Source organism: Semicossyphus pulcher, unplaced genomic scaffold (genome assembly GCF_022749685.1).
Source record: "Semicossyphus pulcher isolate SPU_LCO1_2020_fin unplaced genomic scaffold, fSemPul1.0.p SCAF_19, whole genome shotgun sequence".
Classification (NCBI taxonomy): domain Eukaryota; kingdom Metazoa; phylum Chordata; class Actinopteri; order Labriformes; family Labridae; genus Semicossyphus; species Semicossyphus pulcher.
In genome coordinates this window covers 6,914,682-6,934,055 of record NW_027211692.1, presented here as the reverse complement: position 1 = coordinate 6,934,055, position 19,374 = coordinate 6,914,682, and the positions used below count along the sequence as shown (strand labels likewise).

Below are 19,374 nucleotides of genomic sequence, written 5' to 3'. Positions count from 1 at the left end.
GATATTGTTACTTTTACCCAGAAACAAAACCTGAAGGACAGGGCTTGCGGTGTGGGAAACTAACAAAACACTGCACTTGTTCAAAAAAGGTCAAAGCAAAATGGGCCCTTTTGGGTTTGTAAAAGACAGGGGGGGATAAAACTCCCCACAGCCACCCACTGACTCTATCAAAGTGATAGACGAATGAAAAGCTTGGACCCAAAACAAAGGAGTAATGGGAGTCACAGGACAGGGGGAAACAAAATGAATAATATCTGTTTAAACACACTCAATTCAAACTTTCATTCAAAACAGAAAACACAGAAAGCCAACTGAAGGTGTTGACCCTGTGGAGACAAAACCTGAACAGACAAACCCTACCCTCCTGATATAGCCTCTCAGCCAGGCTGATTGCCACCAGCTGAGGGAGAAAATCACAGGTGCAGCCAATAGCTCCTAATCAGCGAGGAAACCTGTGACTGATTTTGGATCTCTGTCCTTAACAATACTTAATAGTAATACTACAGAATGCTCAAAATCAATCATTGCCATAACTGAATGTTACTGAATATAAATCTATACATGTACTTAATTGTCCATTTAAGCTTTGTTTGTCAGGAAGAGAGATGCTTGGTCTTACAAACTTTGAAACTTTTTCTCTATTTAATGAATTAATCTAAATGTATGCTCACTGTTCACCAAGAAATCCACTGAAGTCCACTGTATCATTTTTAATTCCCTTGTTATATTAGTAAATGAATGTTCAAATTTAGAAAGCAAGGCTATTGAGAGGGCCCATAAAGTCACAACAACTCAGTAAACCATGTGCTTTTATTACCAGTGCATATTCATAGAGAAAACAAAATCGTTTGTATTGGTGTGGCACAAACAGCGTAAGTTAAAATGTTTCAGACACATGTCAAAAAGGTGAGCCTTTGACTCTTTAAAGATGTCAGGGCTCCTGTTTGGCAACAAGTCAAACAAGAGATCAGGTGCAAGAGAAACAGCAGCTTCCTGGTAGAAGATCTGGTGATAGCAGGTCTTATCATGTAGCTCAGACATTCTCATCGCCAGGGAGGGTGCATGTTGGTGTTAAGGTGTTAAGCACAGTGCTGCGAGTTATTGTTTCAGACCAGGAAGTTGCCTCATTCCTGCAACTGGTCTCTCTTCTGCTGTGGCACCAGGTTTTCTTATGAAATTACACAGAATGAACACTAGGGGGAGCAAGAGCAGCAACAGCTCTATTTGTACAGGTTTTTCCTTGGGCGTCATGGCTTAATGTACTGCAGGTAGCTTACAGCAGTATCATAGGGGAGAGTACTTAAAGCATGGATGAGTTCTCTGACAAATGTCATCTTATGAATTATCATATGATCGTTTTGACTGTTTCCTATGTGAAAGCCAAAAAAACAGAATTTACTCTGTAAAACAGAATTCATATTCCCTCCCAATCATTTCTGTGATCCTGAATGTGGACGAAATAGCAGTTTTTACACAAAGCCTTAAAGTCTCTTTAGAAATCTGACATCATCAAAAAAGACAAATAAAATAACAGAACATAAAGTTGTTGATTTAATTTGGATGGATTTCCTGAGATGTGTATTCTTTCTGGTTTGTAACTGTTAGCACTTCAATGAATAAAGCTTTGTAACTGTAAAGGCAAAACAATCCTTCTATGAGCCTTAATGTTTTAATTAAGAAACTGTCTTTTCTGATGACATCCTAAGTGAAGACAAAGATGAGTTTGTAGCTTTGGAAAAGAGCCGCTCATGCGCACCAACACTGATCTGAATTTTACAGATATTGGGAGGAATTGAATTCTGCTTTAAGGAGACATTTCTCTTTAAGAAAAAGGGGTTTAAGTGTGAAGCTCTGAAGAAAAAAAGCACATAAATTTAGAAAAATAATTTGTAAAGGCTGAGCTAGTGTATAAAATAAAATAAATTAGCATTTTTTTTGTTTTTTTCCCTTTAAAAGAACAGATATAAACAAAACGGATTATTGTGCTGCTTACATTAGCAATAAATATGACACTCTTCTTCTCTAAGCGTGTGCCAGGTGTTTCAAAAGCACACTTTTAACAGCTGCCATACACACATTTTAAAATCCCGGAGTCCTTGACTGCTGCTCTCTGAATCGCCAAAAGGCTTTGTGTTTCAAAATCATAGCACATACATACAGAGTGATCTAATATACACAATATACATTTATGTATATACAATACATACAGCAAATCAATGCACGGATGGTGGTGACATTTTTATGTGAGATGTCAGTAAATGAGAAATTTTACATTTCATTGCTGGAGAAGCGAAGCACTGTTCATTTCACTGTAAGCATTAACTAGTTTATGAGAAAGCAACCGATGTGTACACTGTGTAGTTTGCTAGGCATTAAGATAAAATAAAACTTCATGCATTTGGACAAGTTATGGCTCATTAAATACTTTAATCTATCGTCTACCCTGTCCGGACAGAGAGTGGGATTTAATAATACCATCATTAGGATCAAAAACCAGTCCAAAGCGTTATGTTCGTTACATGTCCCAAGGATGCTACATTGCCCAAATTTAAAAACACCCTTAAATACACGTTGTAAGGTTCAGACACTTAGTTATATCCAGGAGATCAGCTGATGTGCACATCAAAAGGCTGTACTGTAAAGGTCATTGCACCCTGTGGAATACATTAGCTGTGTCGTTGTCAGTGCTTCAGTGGGGAAGATGGCTGTCTCAGGTCTCTACTGCAGGTAGCGGTACACCTTGAAGCAGTGGTTCCCAGAGTCCGCCACCGCCACATGACCGTCAGAGGTGAGGGCCAGACCCTGGGGGCCGTAAAGGGGGTCTGCTGATGTGTTGATGTAAGAAAGGAAGGACCCTGAGCTGTCAAACACCTGCACAGAGGAAAACATTTAGTAAGTGACTGATATACTTTCTCTGCATTCAATGAGATTTATTTTCCCCTAAGCTCACCTGGATCCGACTGTTGCCCCAATCAGCAACAATGATATTTCCATTGGCATCCACAGCCACGCCCGTGGGAGCATTGAATTGGCCGTTCCCCTCTCCATGGGAGCCGAACTTAAACAGGAACTCCCCATCTGCATTGTACACCTGCAGGAGAAACAAACAGGAAATAGAATGACCCTCTGCTGTCACACATTATAAAAACATGTTGAGAAAAATAGGATCTAAGCTGAGTTGCTATAATTATGTATAAAAAGACAGGGTCAGACACAGCTTGTGTTTGACTGTTAATTTTCATTTATTTTCTTAAAGGGCCAGTTCGCTGATTTTCAACCTCAGTCCTATCATGCTATTATGGAGAGCTGATGCCATTATAGTAGAATTAAATGGAGCCTGGAAAACCTCCGCCAGACAGAACACGTCATTTGGTGGAGGCCAGGGAGCTTGCTAAACTACACTTCCTCAATCTAGGACGCCGCCTCCGATGTCATGTCTCGTTCAAAATCTTCAGGTTTGAAATGTAGACTGCAGACCTGAAGATTTTTTAGACGATCCATCGTCGTATTTCGGATTCATTGCCTGCAGTGAAAACGGTAATGTTTCATTCCAGCGTCTCTCGCTGGGCCGTTCCTTTCAGAGGGAGGGGCGCAATGCATGCTGGGTGTTGTAGGAATGTAGAATGGGCAAAACCACGAGCTGTTTGAACAACTTTCTCCACAGCTATGGCGCCAAATTCAAATATTATTGCTTCTATCGATTACAGAGAACACCAGCTTTGACTAACAGTGGCTTTTTCCAGGGGAGAACTGCTTCTTTAATTTTATGTTCATGTTTGGTCCATGGCTGGTTTGAACTGAGTGATTTCAAATTACATTAATGGCTACTTTGGTTCAAATACAGATATTTTTTCCTGCAAGCTATTCGTTCACAATACTCCCAGTGCAGGTTTACAACAATACAGAATGTACAGACGTACTTGCAAAATGCCATACCTTGACTGAATGGTTATGAAAGTCTGTGACCACGATTTCATTTTTGTTATTAACAGCGACAAAGTGAGGACCTGGAAGCAGCAGGGGACACAGAGAGAGGAAGAGAGGAGGGATGAGTCATCGGCTGCTTTACAACATACCAGAGGAAGTTCCACACTATTTTTGGACTTTAAACACAGACACACAGAGTGGTCACAAACAGACACAGAGTACACAGGGGACAATACGTGAGACAGGACAGAGCCGATGCGTCAATATAAGAACAAAGGTATTTTCTAAGTTCACATTCACAGGGAATTCATTACTTACTGAAAACAGGGCCAGATTTACAAAGCTTTTGCTCCAGTGCAATGTTTGCACCACTTTTTTCTACAAGAAAAGAAAAAGGTCCAAGTGAGAAATTAAACTGAAAGAACGGGTGAGATTAAACTGTTTGTGCAGCAACTGAAGACATATTAATGAGGGATTCAATGAGGGATAATGCAGGCAAATCCTATTAACAGTCATTTTTGTTTCACCAAAAATTTGAGTAAGAGGCAAATTACTTCAAATGATATCATGCATGAACGTGCAATATGAATCATCGCCTCTTTACAGCTCTCTTTTGTACTGTAATGATCAGCTGCATTTTCACAGCACAAGATTAAAAATGCAACAACAAAGAATCATTAATTGTGCGTTGAACGAGCATCGACACATGCTTTTACAAAAATGTGACAAAACAACATTCAGTAAAGTTTGAAACATAAATAAAATCTGTAAATCTGGCCCACAAACATGCCCTGAGACATGAGGCGTCGCTCAGTGTGCATCTTCTTCCTGCAGAGACATCATTAATAAAAATATCATACATACTTTTACTAAGTTTTCTACAGTACCTGCAAAGTGTCTGTCTGATGTCCCTCTGGCTCCAAACTTTGTCACTAACTTCCCATTCGATTGGAAGATGAAGACACAGCAGGCCTTATTGTCAACTGTGATGATGTGTCCATTCTTATCCACAGCCACGCCTTTAGGCCCCATCAGTCTGCCAGCACCGATTTTGCTCTGCCAGAGAGGAAACAGTCATGCAATGGAACATTTGGAGTTTGTGCAGTGGAAACATTTCTTTCCCTGGCTGAGATCATTCACCTTGAACTTGCCATCTGAGGAGAAGATGCTAATCCATCTGTTGTCATAGTCAGCTACGATGATGTCACCGTTCATGTCCACTGTGACCCCTGTGGGGCGCTGCAGCTGCCCTGGTGAACGACCTCTGACCCCAAACCTCATCTTAAACTGGCCATCATTTGAGAAAACCTGGTAAGAGAGAAAACGTAATTACTGCAAACCCTAAACAGTCAAAATATGACTTTAGTTTTGTTGCAGCACAAGGAAATGAGACACTGACCTGTATACACTGGTTGTTACTGTCTGCCACCACAATCCGTCCATTACTGGAGGTTGAGATGCCTTGTAGGTTAGTGAATTCTGCTTTATCCCGCCCTCTTGTACCTGGCATTAACAAGACATCAGGCTGCTTTAAAACTTTGCATTTGTTAAGATAATGAACAAATCTGTTTTGCTGTCCAAAGTTAGGAATATCTCATGAGATGTTCAGCCTTAAAATGGCTTTTTAACAAACAGAAACTCTTTTGTGCCAAAAAAAGAGGTCTAAAATCAGTTTCATGAGGTACTCAAATTATCCAGAGACATGAGTTTATGCAAAGGGGCAAAAATCCCATTAAGCTCAGGCACTGTTACCATAATTAACAACAGAGCCGGTTATTCACCCACCCACTCTGTAGATCAGCTCGTCCTCGATGGGGTTTTCCTTCTTCTTGGTGGTGCTGTACATGCTGGAGGGCCTGCGCACTGCCTTCTGTCGAACATGACCTCCTCCTCCACTCGGAGACTTCACTCTTCTCTTGACGTCGTCTGGTGACTGCAGGACATCTGACGGCTTGACTGCACGTAGACGGAAGGGACTCCCCCTCACAGGCTGCTCGTACAGCAGCAAAGAGAAGGTGAACTCTCCCTCCGAGCGGATCGTATATCCCACCTCGTAGGTGCCGTTCTTGTTGTCCACCACCTCAGCTTCAGTGCACGCTCCGTCCGCAGAGGCGATCTCCGCCCTCAGAGCAGCATTCCCAGTCTTCACCAGCTCTCCATCCTTGTCTTTAGTAGTGACTGTGACAGAAGTGTGCTGCCCAACCAGTGCATGTCGCAGGCCTTCACCTGTGGCAACACTAGTGTGGCCCACAGCACCTGTTGTGATCAGGACTCCCAGGTTCTGGATGGAGCGCCTCAGTCCATCTGTCTCTACCTGGCATTCCAGATGTCCATTTTCATGAGGATTCTCAGGAAAGGTGTGTCGCGCCAGGGCACTGACCCGCTCACCCATCTGCTTCTGCACCAACAGGACCTCAGTGGCGCTGCCGTGGCTCAGGGCCTGCTCTGTGAAGTTACAGCTGCTCTGAATGTTCTCTTTGCCCTGAAGCAGAGAGCTGAGCTGGGCCTGAAGCACCTGAGAATACCCACAGAGAGAGATGTGCAGACAGTCAGTGATAGTCATACAAAACTTTAGAACACTGCAGCAAGTTTTTATTCTCTCTCATTAAAAGAAAACAATCAAGAGTGACCTCTGACCTTCTGCTTGGTGCTGCAGATGTTTTCCACCTCGGTAATGAGAGCAGTTTTGCGTTGGTGTAAGGCCTTCTCTAGCTCGTCAAAAGTGTTACTGATTTCAGTCACTGCATCATTTTTACGCTCCGTAAGCTGCTTGGAGATCTCATTCACAAGCTCAATGGCGGCCGTCAGCTGTGGTAGTCTGCAAGAACATGAATAAAACTCCCAAATAAGCATAATCTTAATTTGTAATACTTTGAAGATCCTCCTATTGCAATCAAAAATGTATTAAAGATTAAAGCTCTGGTGATTGTACCTGTTGCGAACAGCGTCCAGCTGATTTTTTAGAGCGGACTTGTGCTGCTCCAGCACATCCCTCAGAGGAACTGTCACATGCTCCCTGTGTTCCCCCTCGGTGCACTCCAGGCACATAGCTGTTTCACATGACTCGCAGTAAAACTCCATCACCTGCAGAGGGTGCAGGGGAGCATTAGACAAAATAAAATCTTATATCTGTGCGTAAATTTGCTCATAAATTTGCACACCAGATCTGACCAGCTAAATAACGCCCTCTTTTTTTTTTGGCTTACCTTGCCCTCATGGTTGGGGCAAGAGAGGGGCTGACAGGCTGTAGCTGCACTGGCCGACTCGAGAACATTACAGGCCTCAGGTCGGCTGCACTCCGGGTCTCGCTGTAACACCTCCATTAGGTTTGTGATGAAGAAGTTGTTCTGCAGGGCTGCCACACCCTTCTCTGGCAAAATAGAGGTCTGTCTGCATACTGGGCAGGACAGCGTCAAAGACTGGGGAGGGATGTAGTTCTGTAGACATCTACACAGAAACAAGCACAAGAAATGATCAAAAGGGGTGATTCTGCCATTTAGCACCATAAACCATAACATGGTGTAACTATTTATTCGGGCACAACAAAGAGCACCAAATCATTAAAATACTGTTATCTGCCGCATGTGGGAGTAACATAAAAACGTAGAAAAAATAATAATCTCTTTCATGAATGCTGAACTATAAGAATGCTGTCTGTTTCTTGTGGCTGTAGGTTGGTGACTTAGAGCTGGGATAATTGGTGTGATTTGGGCAAATTGCACAACTTTAATTGCCTCCCAGTCAACCAACTTACTGCAGGCAGAGGTCAACAACAAAATGATGCACTGAGGTCTTTATATGTCTTTTCTTTTGTGCTCAGCTTCTCAAATTAGCATCAATTCTAGTAAAAGTTTAATGCTTCTTGTTTTATTTTTCTCTTTAATTGTTTAACCATCTCTCTAATGCTTATCTTACTAGCTTTTCAGTCTCCTGCAAGCACCTTTAACTTCATTGTTTGATGCATAAATAATGTTTAATTCAGAGCTTACTTCTCGCAGAAGGTGTGCAGGCAAGGCAGGACCTTGGGGTTGTGATAATGGTCCAAACAGATGCTGCAGACCAGGAACTGCTTGTCTATCTGCCTCACCACAGGGCTGGTGCTGCCGGTCTCGCGCTTGGCCATAGTGACGGACATTCAAATGGGGCTCGGGGACCACTTAACCTGCACACACAGGGAGAAAGAAACAGAGGAAAGGTCAAGAAAGCTTAGAGGAAGCGCTCAAACAGGGCGAGGAGGGCGTGTCTGAGCCCTCTGCATGTGCTGAGGAAGAAATGAGTCATAATGCTGAAACATCATAAACCTCATCATAGTCCTGTATCCGTGAGGTTTTATGCTCTCCCTGCTTTATGAAACTGTGTCAGTAGGCTGAGCTTCTTTTTTCCCATAAACACCGTCGTAGCCAGAGGTTGTTTGACTTCATAAATGAAAATCTAATCAAGTCAATGTTGTGGAAGAAAAATTTACTCCCCAGGGCAGAACTCTCAGTTGTGACAAATATGCAGTCTGGGAGCCAACATGTCTGTGTTTACACTGGAGCACAAGTGTACTTTATGTGTATATAAATATTCTGATTTAAAAAAGTGCTCTCTGTGCTTTATCTGACCAGACTCTTTGTCCTCTCATTTTACTGTTAAAGTCCAGATGATTACATGTCTGCTGGCTCTCTGTTTCTGTTACATGAAATTGTATCAGTGGGTCACGCACAGATTATCTCACTGTGACATGTTGTACGTCTGTCATCTTGTACATAATCGCATAAAGGATTACAGGGAAACCAAAACAAGGGACAAACAGCATCAATCATGTGTCAGTGTTTCCTCAATGGTTAGGAACATTTCAGCCGCTGGTCTGTTTTGGTGGTTAGCTTGTTTGTTTTGTAGCATTACGAAACATCAGCTGTACAAATACATCTTTTTGTTCCGGTTGTTTTCCCCAGAGGTCCTATTTTTCCAAAGATACCTTTCATCAGGGGCACTGAGACACGATGTGCCGAGAGCACATCATTAGCCACTTGCTCTTTGTAGTTTTCACTTCCTTTCAGATGCTGCTCCTCTTGTCACTAAACAGCGTGTCATGCAGCATCCTCTAAAGGCCTTGAGACTGATAGACTCTTCAACACCCATCTGGATTTTAGCTGATTTTTAAAAAAAAGCTGAACTTATATAAAAATTCAAACAAAAAGAAATGTAATCTAAATGTAAATGTGAAACCCTGAAAACTGGAATGTACTGCTATGTAGAGACAGTGGATGTTATGTCCCCAAACTGAGAGACCACTAGGCTGAGGAGTGTATTCTGCCTCCTTCCTGCCTGATGACGTTATTAGGATTCTGGCGAGGCCCATTTAATTTATAGTCATAAACACTCAGCTACTTCTTAGAGACTCCAAAAAACAGACAAAGTCCAGTTGGCTGATTTATTACCTTGCACTAATGCCCCTGGAAAATCTCCTCTTAAGCAGCACACAGCGTCAATCACACATACTTGGAAAAGAATATTTGAAATGTATGAAAACCACCTTCTGGAAAAACAATATATATAAGGATAAATACCCGTTAATCAAAAGTCTGCCTAGTTTACATTTAGATGTGTAGCTTGAAACAGACCAAAGAGACGGCATCAGTTCAGAGCCTGATCAGTGAAATGTAACGCAGCTTTCACAACCATCTTGTTTGACTTGATTCAACTGCAAAGAAAAAAACATAAAATCAAACCAAAATAAAGACCTGATTTTATCTTTGTCCCTAAAACAGTTTGCCTGGTAACCAAATCAGCGAACTTGCAATGTTTTTTTCCTCTGGCAGATGCCTCAGGTTCCCGTTTCTGCCAGGCAGATTTCCATCCGACCTGATTCAGGTCGAGCCAATCACAACCATGTATCTATTATAGGGTGGGTTTGAAACAATAGCTGTGTCACAATCCAGGGGCTGCAACCTTTGAAGGAGGCGGTCTACGGAGGATGCTCCATTTGTAGCCCGTGTAGACCATGAAAGCCGAACTGAAATAGGACGATCTACCCTACGGAGCATTTCCTTTCTGCGTCACCAGCTGTTCCCGCCCTTACCCTTGCGTCAACAAACACCGCTCCTGTTGCCTAGCAGCAGGTAGCTAGCAGGCTAACTAGCTAGCATAACTAACATCAGGTAAGTTAATCTATTATTTTACAGATAATTTGTTTCGAGGGCCCTTTCATTTTTATAAACATGTGTAGCGCTAGCTATTCGATTATTATATCATTCTTTCGACCGCGGAAGAGTCCGCCAGGGACAGCCTTTGACGCAATCAGCCTTCAAATACAGCCTTTGAAGGCTGCAGCCCCTGTATTGGGAAACAGCTAATGACTGACTGTACAGAAGGGCAGATTAGGCATTTTTGTAAACAACCAAGATGGCTGCCACTGAGGTGGAAACTAGCTATCGTATCAGAATCAGACAAACTGGATGGCAGCTTTGTTTACGTACAAATGCTAACTATTGCCTACTTAATCATGTCATACCAATTATCTGTGTATTAAGTTAAACTAGAAGTTGTATAAATTTGATAGAGTCCTAGCCTAGCAGCGTACTTCTACGTCCTATTGTTTCATTGATGATGATTACAGCCCTTTAAATTAAAGTATTATTTGCCTGAATGTTTCATCAGAATGCAGTCTATCAGTAACTGTGACACATCATTGTACAGTTACTGATACAATTTCATGTCACTGAGAAAGGATTCAAACAAAACCAAAATGTATATTATTTATGAACATTTTATGAATAAGGATATGGATGTGCTAAGGATAACATATTATGTCAATTTCATTTACAACAAGGAGAAAGGAAATCTAGAATCTGCTTCGTATAAAAATGGTCCAGTCGCCTGAAAAACAGGGTTTTTGTTTTAAAATGACATGACTGCAAACTGTTAAAAAATCATGGTCTAAACTTAATGAAAAAACACACACAAACCTTCCCTCAGAAAGCACTCGCCCATCTCCTCTTCATGCGTCACAGCCCTATGACTGTACTTCAGCCTCGCCTCATCTTTCATCCACCGCTCCAACAGCAGGGTTTGTAATTTTTCCTTTGAGGTTGCATCAACACAACTGCTCCCTCAGTCTGTCCTGGTATGACGCTAACTATCAGGCCTGCACATGATCGAGCACTGAGAGCCTTCCAGCTCTGCACAGTCCCTGACAAATACAGCTACAGGCCCCTTTTCTTTGAGAGTAGGGAGAGGAAGAGGAAGCTTTAAAACGCCACTCCCCAAATTCCTCCAAGTTCCTTTCCTTAACTCCCAGCCGGCTGAGTTCAAGCACCACCTGTCTGTCTGTGTGTGGGGAGATGGGGGGGAAAGCTCACAGTGAACTGGCTAGCCTGTCTCACATGAGCGAGCAGGCTGTGGAGGCAGCTGTCCCTCTGAAACACAGAGCAGCGAGCTCTAACAATGGCATTCCAGCTCACAGCTCACCGCCCCACATCTCTTCCCCTCCCTGCATCTCCTCTCCTTCTTCCTATTGTCCTCTTCTTTTTCTCTCTCCTCTCTCTCCCTCTCTCTCCCTCTCTCTCTCTCAGCCTCGTAAACGAACTCACAGCATCAGCAGGCCTGATCTCACAAACAGACGTCCTGCAGATGGGGATTTTCTCAGGCACGCAGGCCCCATTGTTGCTCCTTGCCAAGTGATTACAAGGCCTCCTGACTAAGGAGCTCTGCCGGGCCCTTTCACTGTCCACACAGCCAACCCTTCCTTTACCCTCTCTACCTCCCCCTTCCCTTGTCTCCCCTAGAAAAGCCCTCCCCTCTTTGGGCTGTCTTCTCTTCGCATGGACTCTGAACTGCAGCAGCTGAACGGTGACATCAGGAGGAAGCTTGAGGCCTAAAAGCCTTAGCTCCTCCTCTCTCGCCTGGCTGGCCGTTGCCTTTAGGGTTACAACAGTCTCCCCCGCCTTCCCTTCCTCCCTCCCTCCCTGTTGGTTCTCTCAGTAACCTCCTCAGCTCAGTTCCTCCCACTCGCCTCACCACAGACTCAGGATCTTTCTTTAAAAACAGTCTCTACTGACAGCAGCTCTGGGTATTGGTGCATGTAGATAACAAGAAATAAAAAGAAAAGACTGAAACAGCATGAATTAAATGACTTTAAAAATACAGCGTACAGGCCTTCACCTAAAAGCTGTAAAAGGAGCAGTTATTTCAAGATATATATAAAATCTCCAAGCTAAAAATAACAAAAGGTATTCATGAGATAAGATATAAAAATAGCTCTGATAGAAATGTTAGACATGCAGTAATAGTGACAGTAGAGTTCACACTACAGATCTAACTGCTGCACACACAGACTGTAATGTTTGAAGCAGCATGTGACTGGATCCTCTTCAAAGCTCTGTCACAGGAACTGCATGATCAGCACATCATACAGATGAGGTCAAAATGCATGTGTGTGTATTTCTCTTGTACTGTATCTGTCACGCAGCAACACGTCGCCTGAGGACAACCCACCGTATGCGAGTGTTTGTAAACTCTGCATTGAATGTCTTTCCACTCTCACCCTGAATTACACTTAAGTAGCTTAATGTCCTACTGAAGGGTCGGGCCCTGTCTGCCGTCTGGATTACTGCGACTACTACTCCCAGGCTTATATTACAACATTACACCCAGTAAAATCAGATCTGGATTCAAGCAAACGGCCCAAAATAAATGTATCCAAATTCTAATACAACAAGTGAATTAGTGCCAGTTTTGCTCGTCCATAGACCTGACAGTGAAGACATATTTCATACTTTAGGTGAGTTGTTTGTGTGCTAAACACAGATTTCACTATGAGTGGTTTAACTGGATTTCAGCAACATGAGCTCAAATTCAAAGAACACGTTGATCCTAGCTTTATCTGCCTGGATTTTCTAAGCTGCACGAGGGCAGGTGAACCGTGCCCAGCTCTTAAAGTAATAATCTCAAGGATTTTCATGTAAATACTATATATTGCTGAATGAGCTAACATAATGAGACAGACTGGGTGTTTGTGGCGACATTTGCAGAATAAAAATCACAAGCGGGGCACAGTTAGTGACCTTTTTCCATCAGCCAGCAGTGGTTGGTCTGCCAGAGAGGGTAGGCAGAGCTAAGCGGCTGCTTTTCCGGTCTCTGCAAGTGTTGTGAGTAAACAGTAATCTACTATGGCTGAACAAACAAAGAAAAGATGGATGACTACAGATACAACTTCAAAAATAAGTGAAAATCCAAAGAAAAAGAAACTGAAAATCAAGAGTTACAACCGGAGCTAACCGTGGACGTCACACATGCAATGCTGTCTGGATATCTGGGAAGTGTGTTCCCGCAATTACCGTTTATCACCATAGGTGCCGCCAAAGAGAACGAAACTGAGATCTTAGAGATTACAACTTTAAACACTTTAAAGTGCTGATTGTTCGGTCGTTGTTGCTGGTTGTATATTCAGACGGCTAATCTGTAATGCTCGCTGAAATCTATCACTCTAAGGCTTTTCTCTCATCCATAAAACAAAAAGCAGTGACTCATGTCTGCTGGTGCATTTCACTACTTTGTGAAGTGAAATGAATAAAAGAAAGACTCTTTTTTTTGTCCTGTGACTAATGGACGGAATGAGGGATGTTTTCTTTCGTGGATAAGAAAACGTCCCACTTAAAATCACCCAAAAAGCCAGACTGAATAGATGATCTAGTTCTCTCACCCACAGCTCTTTAATTATTTATGAGGACTGTTATGTAACATTATGTGGAAGGGCCCTGTAAATTATGACCTCTTGGATATGTCGGGCGAATTTCAAATTGTTTAATTTCTTATAAATCAGTTTGCTCCCAGAGAACAAATTAAAAAGAATTTAAGGTGTCAGTTCATGAATATAAATCATTGGGATGAGTCCACGACAATTGTCATTTATATAGTAAAGGGAAAGTACAAATGAAATCCCATTCAGCTGATGAATGAAACAACAGCCTAAGTGGAAACTGTCTGGTGACCTTTCCACAGGCTGTAATTTGTAGATTGTTAATATCGTTCCTTTGCTGTGACGACTCAAGATTCCAGGATGTTTGCACTTCGAGGGCCATAAAAAGGATTTTCCCTTCCACTCCATTTTCCCTGTTTGAGAAACAGATTAAGCTCTAACAGCATCCAGACGTATAAGTCTATTTTTACTTTTCTTTGTATACACCTTGTTAGATTTTACGCAGCAGCACCTGTGTCAGAATACACGCAGCCTTTGTTATTCTGTCTCTCTGCAGTGATATCTGCTCTATGTGAAACAGCAGAGGGACCTCAGACTTAAGCTCAAAGAGGTTTCCAACAGTTAATCTGAGCCGTCAGCTGTGTGCTGGACCAGTAAACACTGGCGGGATCTCAGTGACCTGAAGTAGGAAGTGTTGGCCCTCGATGATGTGCTGTCGAGATTGTGTTTAAATATAGACTGTAGTTTATGTTTCCATCCACATCTGCTGTGTCCCTGTGCACGCATGTGTCACCAGGCAGTAATTGTTCCTGTGTACGCTCGGCCTGAGCAGAAGTAGATCGAGATGAAAATAGATCAGATATAATCAAGATCTATGTTTGAATTGACTCACAGTTAACTGGGTGTCTGGTGTGACTGAAGAAATCACGTGTTTTCCATCATCCAGCAGTGGTTGGTCTGCCAGAGAGGGTAGGCCGAGCTAAGTGGCTGCTTTTCCGGCCTCTGCAAGTGTTGCGAGTAAACAGTAATCTACTATGGCTGAACAAACAAAGAGAATGAAACTGAGATCTTTGAGATTAGCACTTTATGGAAGCATGTAAGGAATAAATATCTGTGTTTGACTGAAAAAAGAGAAGGGGGAGTAATCCCATTTGTGTCCTCTATATTTATAAAATAACTCTACTCTGTTGTAGAACATTAACACTGATGTATTCTGAAAGTATAGTGTTGAGGGGCTGTTGCTGGGCCAGCGAGCGTGCCCGGGTCTACAGTATGATGACTCATCAATCATTATTCACACAACACATAAACCTCTGCTCCTCAAACTAACAAGCTGCCCTTACACCTCACTGCATCCCATGAAGCAATCTGTCTCACTGAATCAGTCTCTGTCAGGCGGTCATGGCCGTGGACGATGGTTTCACATAATTAAAGAGAAACAGTCTGTGGTTGTAACATGTGAAGCCTTTGAGAACAACAGACTTAACATAATAAAGACATACATGATTGTGTTTCATGTTGTATTGCTGTATAGAGCTCATCTCTCCATAACTGGGCTAAAACTGTGGATGAGTCTGACGCAGAGGAATATATTTGCATATAGGAAATGACAAAAGTTTGCTGAAGTCTGCAGGTTAGTACCATCGAAATACTCTAGAAATTGACAGTAATTGTTAGGTGCAATTAGTTACTGTACTTCAAAGGAATAATACAGCCGTCTTTCATCTGCCTTTGTCTGCAGGACTGATAAGATCTGACAGCTAATGAGAGACGACGGGAGAAAGTGACCACATCGTGTACAGTACAGTAGTCAGCAGAATTTTTAATCAACACTGACACAAAAAGGGAGTCAGGGGACATCTGTGTCTCTCCCTGTGAGCCCACTATCACAAAGGCTGGCAGGAGACAATGCGGCATGCAGGCAGAGTGTCTGCAGACACAACATACACTGCAGATTTATTAAAGGTCGATTGGAGCACCAGCAAAGGCCTGCGACCCTCATCCACCTGCAGACAGAGCTACAGAGCGGCTGCTGCGTCTCATACAGTGACTCAGGCGGTCACATGAGGTCTTATACATGTTGTCTTGTACATTCTTGATATAAATAACATTACAACAATGATGTTCAGAATGTAGGATGGACTGGTTGTAATGTTGGCATAATGTTGATGATATGTACTGTATATATTCAGGATGTAAGAGGTGTGACTGAGGAAATGTCCCTAAAAATAGCTGTAATTCTGTCTTTGTTGAAGCAATACATTACCTGGATTCAGATCATCTTTCTATCGAGCCAAATAGAGATGTTTAAAGTATTTACTTAACAATAGATACAATCGCACAAGTTCAGTTCCTTTTTAAACATTTATATCATCCACCTTGCACTTCTTTGTACAATAATGTTGAAGCCTGCTTCCTGAAATTATTGATGTAAAGCTTAGACGGAGCAAATTTGCTTGTAGAGTCTCATCTATTATTTATGTCCGGCTGTATAATATCATCTCTGATGTGACTCCATCTTTCTCCATGAGGTTCTACTTTTGATGTCTCGTGTATAGAACTTAGAGAAAAGGCCCTCCACTAGTGAAAGTGCTGACTTAGATGAAAATGAACGACCCTAAACAAACTATCCATGTGAAGACAGGGCACTTTCATAGTCTGATGACCGGCTTTGATCAAGCGCACAGCTACAGCTCATACATTATAATGAGCACAATGATCAATGCAGGTCAATATACAAGCAGTTCCTGGTCTAAAAGAGAACAATCTTTACAGAGTGCTTGGTTTAAAACGGAAAATACTAGAAAATAAGGAACAACAGAAACTTCTGTCAAATTAGTTTGATTTCGGTTCACATGGTTACAAGTAATGATGCTTAAGGGGGCAGTATAAAGATCCAAACGTATGTTCTGTGTTAGATCAGTTTACTGAGACAATTGTGAATTTAAAGGCCAAACCAAATTTATAATATCTTTAGTAAATTAAATTTCTAGTTTGTTTTAACCATTGTAGTTCATCGCACTGGTGGAAGTTAAATTAACTGTCATAGGTCTCATAATGAGGATGATGTAACCTGCAGCTTCAGTGATTAATCAACCCATCAATCAATCTATTCATCAATCTGTATGCCTTCTCTAATGTGTGGGTGCAAAAGGAATGGGTTTTAACATTAAGTGATTATTCAAGGGTCACATGTAGTTACTTCTAAGCCTCAGTCCGAACTCTGTCACGTATCTTTAAGGTTTACAAAGATGCACTGAAAAATGTGTGTAGCTCTCTTACACATGCTGCCAGACCCTGCTCTGAGACCACAAGCCCATGTGCACAATCTGACTGAATCCCTGACACAGACATGTAGCCTCTGCTAAGTATCTGCCCTCAGGCACAGCATCCAGTAGCGTCTGCAGCCTCCCTGTGACCCAGCGCAGGCAGCCTGAAGAGCAAAGACCAGCCAAAGACGTCAATCAGCTACTCCCATCCAACATGTGACTTTTCAGATAGTTCCACACAAAGATGAGCCGCCTTCCAGAACAAAAGATCAATCAATAAGCAACCACTGAACCATCTGCTCACAGCGTAGGCCAGAGGTATGAAAATGATGCATTGGCTGCTGTTGCTGCAGTACAATGCAACACAAGGGCTCACAGAATGACATAAGCAAACAGCATGCTGATTCACATGTGGCTCACATAGCTTCCCAGCAATACGCCTCATACAAATTCAGATCACCCAGAGATCACTAATCCTCTAAACAAAAGAGCATGTATGCCTGATTACAGCCCAGCCCTCAGACTGCAGCACAGATGCCCACCTGCCACAGAGCCGGCAGCCAGGCCCGCCTCGGAGCTAAAATGGAGAAGTGTGTGGGCAGGCTGAGGAAGCATTAAAGAATCACAGCAGTGTTTTAGTGCAACAGTTGCTCTTAAAAGAGGCCAGAATTGAAGGATTTTGCTCCCTTTCATGACTCACGATTACAAAAAGAGAATGTACCACACCACCATGGCATCATGGTTATTAAGTACAGTCCCTGTGAGATTTACCAATGCACAGATGCTGGATGAGCTGGTGAAATCAATTATTCATCTGCTCCCAGCCCAGTCATTGTATTATTTAGGATTCCACAAAATGGCACAAACAGGATGAGAAGACAGAAATACGACACCACAAAGAGAAGTGAAAGAGCAGATTGTACTCACATGAATTCCCAACAGGAGGAAGAGGAGTGTCAGCATTGCAGGCCGAGAGAGAGAAAGCTTCCCATTGTCAGTGTCCCAATCCTCCACAACACAATCCACAGACCGGGCGACAGAAAGGAAAGGGCAGGGTCTGTCTGGGAGAAGAAGGGACAGTAAGGAAGAGGAGAAGGGAAAGGAGGAGGTTAGGGGAGTGGCTTACATGCAGCATTGGCCCGATGGCTGATGGGAGGAGTTGGAGAGCCCAATAGCGTATGGAGGGGGGCAGGGAATATGCAAAAGAGTTGAAATCTCAGGAACTGACTGAGGGAAACAGTCTATCTGGTGCAAAGGGGTTTGGCTTCTTTAGATACCGCCCAGTTCCCCTTAAAAGGACAAAGGATGCACTTCATTACCTTTCAGCTTTGAATTATTAGGGTGCAAAGATTTATTGCAGAGTAAAAACAAAAGGGATGTACTGCTGAATCAAACAATCATCTTATAATCCTGACAATGACTGCAGTTCTGTGGTTTAACAGTTCACGGCACATTTCATATCTTAAGGTCTTGATTTACCCCCAAAGGGCCCCAATAGTCAACAGGAAATTAGTGGTTACAATGTAGAATCTCCTACAGCAGGGAGAAGAGAGGGTGCAAAAAAAGGCACAGTTTGTATTAAGCGGGGGAGTCTTAATTATTCTGGTATGGATGATACTGCTATTTGGGTGGAGTCAGGTGGTGGCGTGGGGGTTGAGGTCAGGGCACTTGATGAGTCTGAGCTGGCTGAAAAAGAATTCAGATTATAAAGGATAATTAAAGAACAAAGCAGCACCTTTCACTCTGAGGTTTATTGGCAGGAGAGTGGGGGATGGGCCAGCAGGTGTGGGTAAAGACTAATAAGAGAGAGAAAAGGGATGAATGAAAGAAATGATGACACCGTTGTAATGTGGGTGCACTGTGCGAGGCTGCTGAGGCGCTGCAGGCGGAGGGGAGTTTGTTGGGGGGGGTGGGGCCTGGGGTGAGAGGCAAACACAGTCATCTCTGGGTCTTATTCTGCAATGTGGAGTTGCCATGGTAACTGCTTCCATCGTAGTTTAGTCAAGATGGCTGCTGCAGTCTGGCAGCAGCGGCAGCAGTGAGCAGGTCATACAACACATACTGTAAGTAGCCGTCACTGCAGAGAGGGATAGAGTCGATAAAGCTTCTTACATGGTTTGTAACCCACTGAAGATGGAAGGATAAAAATGACTGATTATGTCATCACGTTGTTGGCCTATATTGTTATGAACAAATGATGTAACAATACAAATCATCCTATTTTTAGGTAAAATGTCTCACATTGCCACTCCATATTATTGCATGGTAAAGTACATTTTACAGCTGATATAAATTAATTAATTACATTTATGTTTCTCATATTGTCATCTTAGAAGCTATTTTCACGCCCTTTTTACAATTAATCTCAGCGCTCACAAATACAGATAAGACCATCCATCCACTTTGTATACTGGTTATTCTGTTCAGGGGTCACAGGGGGGCTGGAGCCTATCCCAACTGTCACTAGGCGAGAGGTGGGGTACATGCTGGACTGAT

The 19,374-nt window shown here is 42.7% G+C and overlaps 1 protein-coding gene across 3 annotated transcripts; it reads right to left on the bottom strand.

Moving 5' to 3' along the window:
• Positions 1 to 792: 792 nt before the first annotated feature.
• LOC138596953 (tripartite motif-containing protein 3-like) lies at positions 793 to 17,907 on the bottom strand. Of its 3 annotated transcripts, none has more exons than XM_069668437.1 (13): positions 17,806 to 17,907; positions 7,917 to 8,089; positions 7,134 to 7,374; positions 6,860 to 7,011; positions 6,565 to 6,745; positions 5,713 to 6,442; positions 5,327 to 5,430; positions 5,068 to 5,235; positions 4,815 to 4,983; positions 4,246 to 4,305; positions 3,937 to 4,007; positions 2,951 to 3,091; positions 793 to 2,871 (listed from the first exon to the last, which is right to left on the bottom strand). In XM_069668437.1, the coding sequence occupies exons 2-13, from the start codon at positions 8,060 to 8,062 to the stop codon at positions 2,719 to 2,721; spliced, it is 2,316 nt and encodes a 771-aa protein (XP_069524538.1). In that variant the 5' UTR covers positions 8,063 to 8,089; positions 17,806 to 17,907; the 3' UTR covers positions 793 to 2,718. The 3 variants fall into 3 exon arrangements, with proteins under 3 accessions (XP_069524538.1, XP_069524539.1, XP_069524540.1); XM_069668438.1 differs by lacking the exon at positions 17,806 to 17,907 and adding an exon at positions 10,878 to 11,629; XM_069668439.1 differs by lacking the exon at positions 4,246 to 4,305.
• Between the last annotated feature and the right edge of the window lie 1,467 nt (positions 17,908 to 19,374).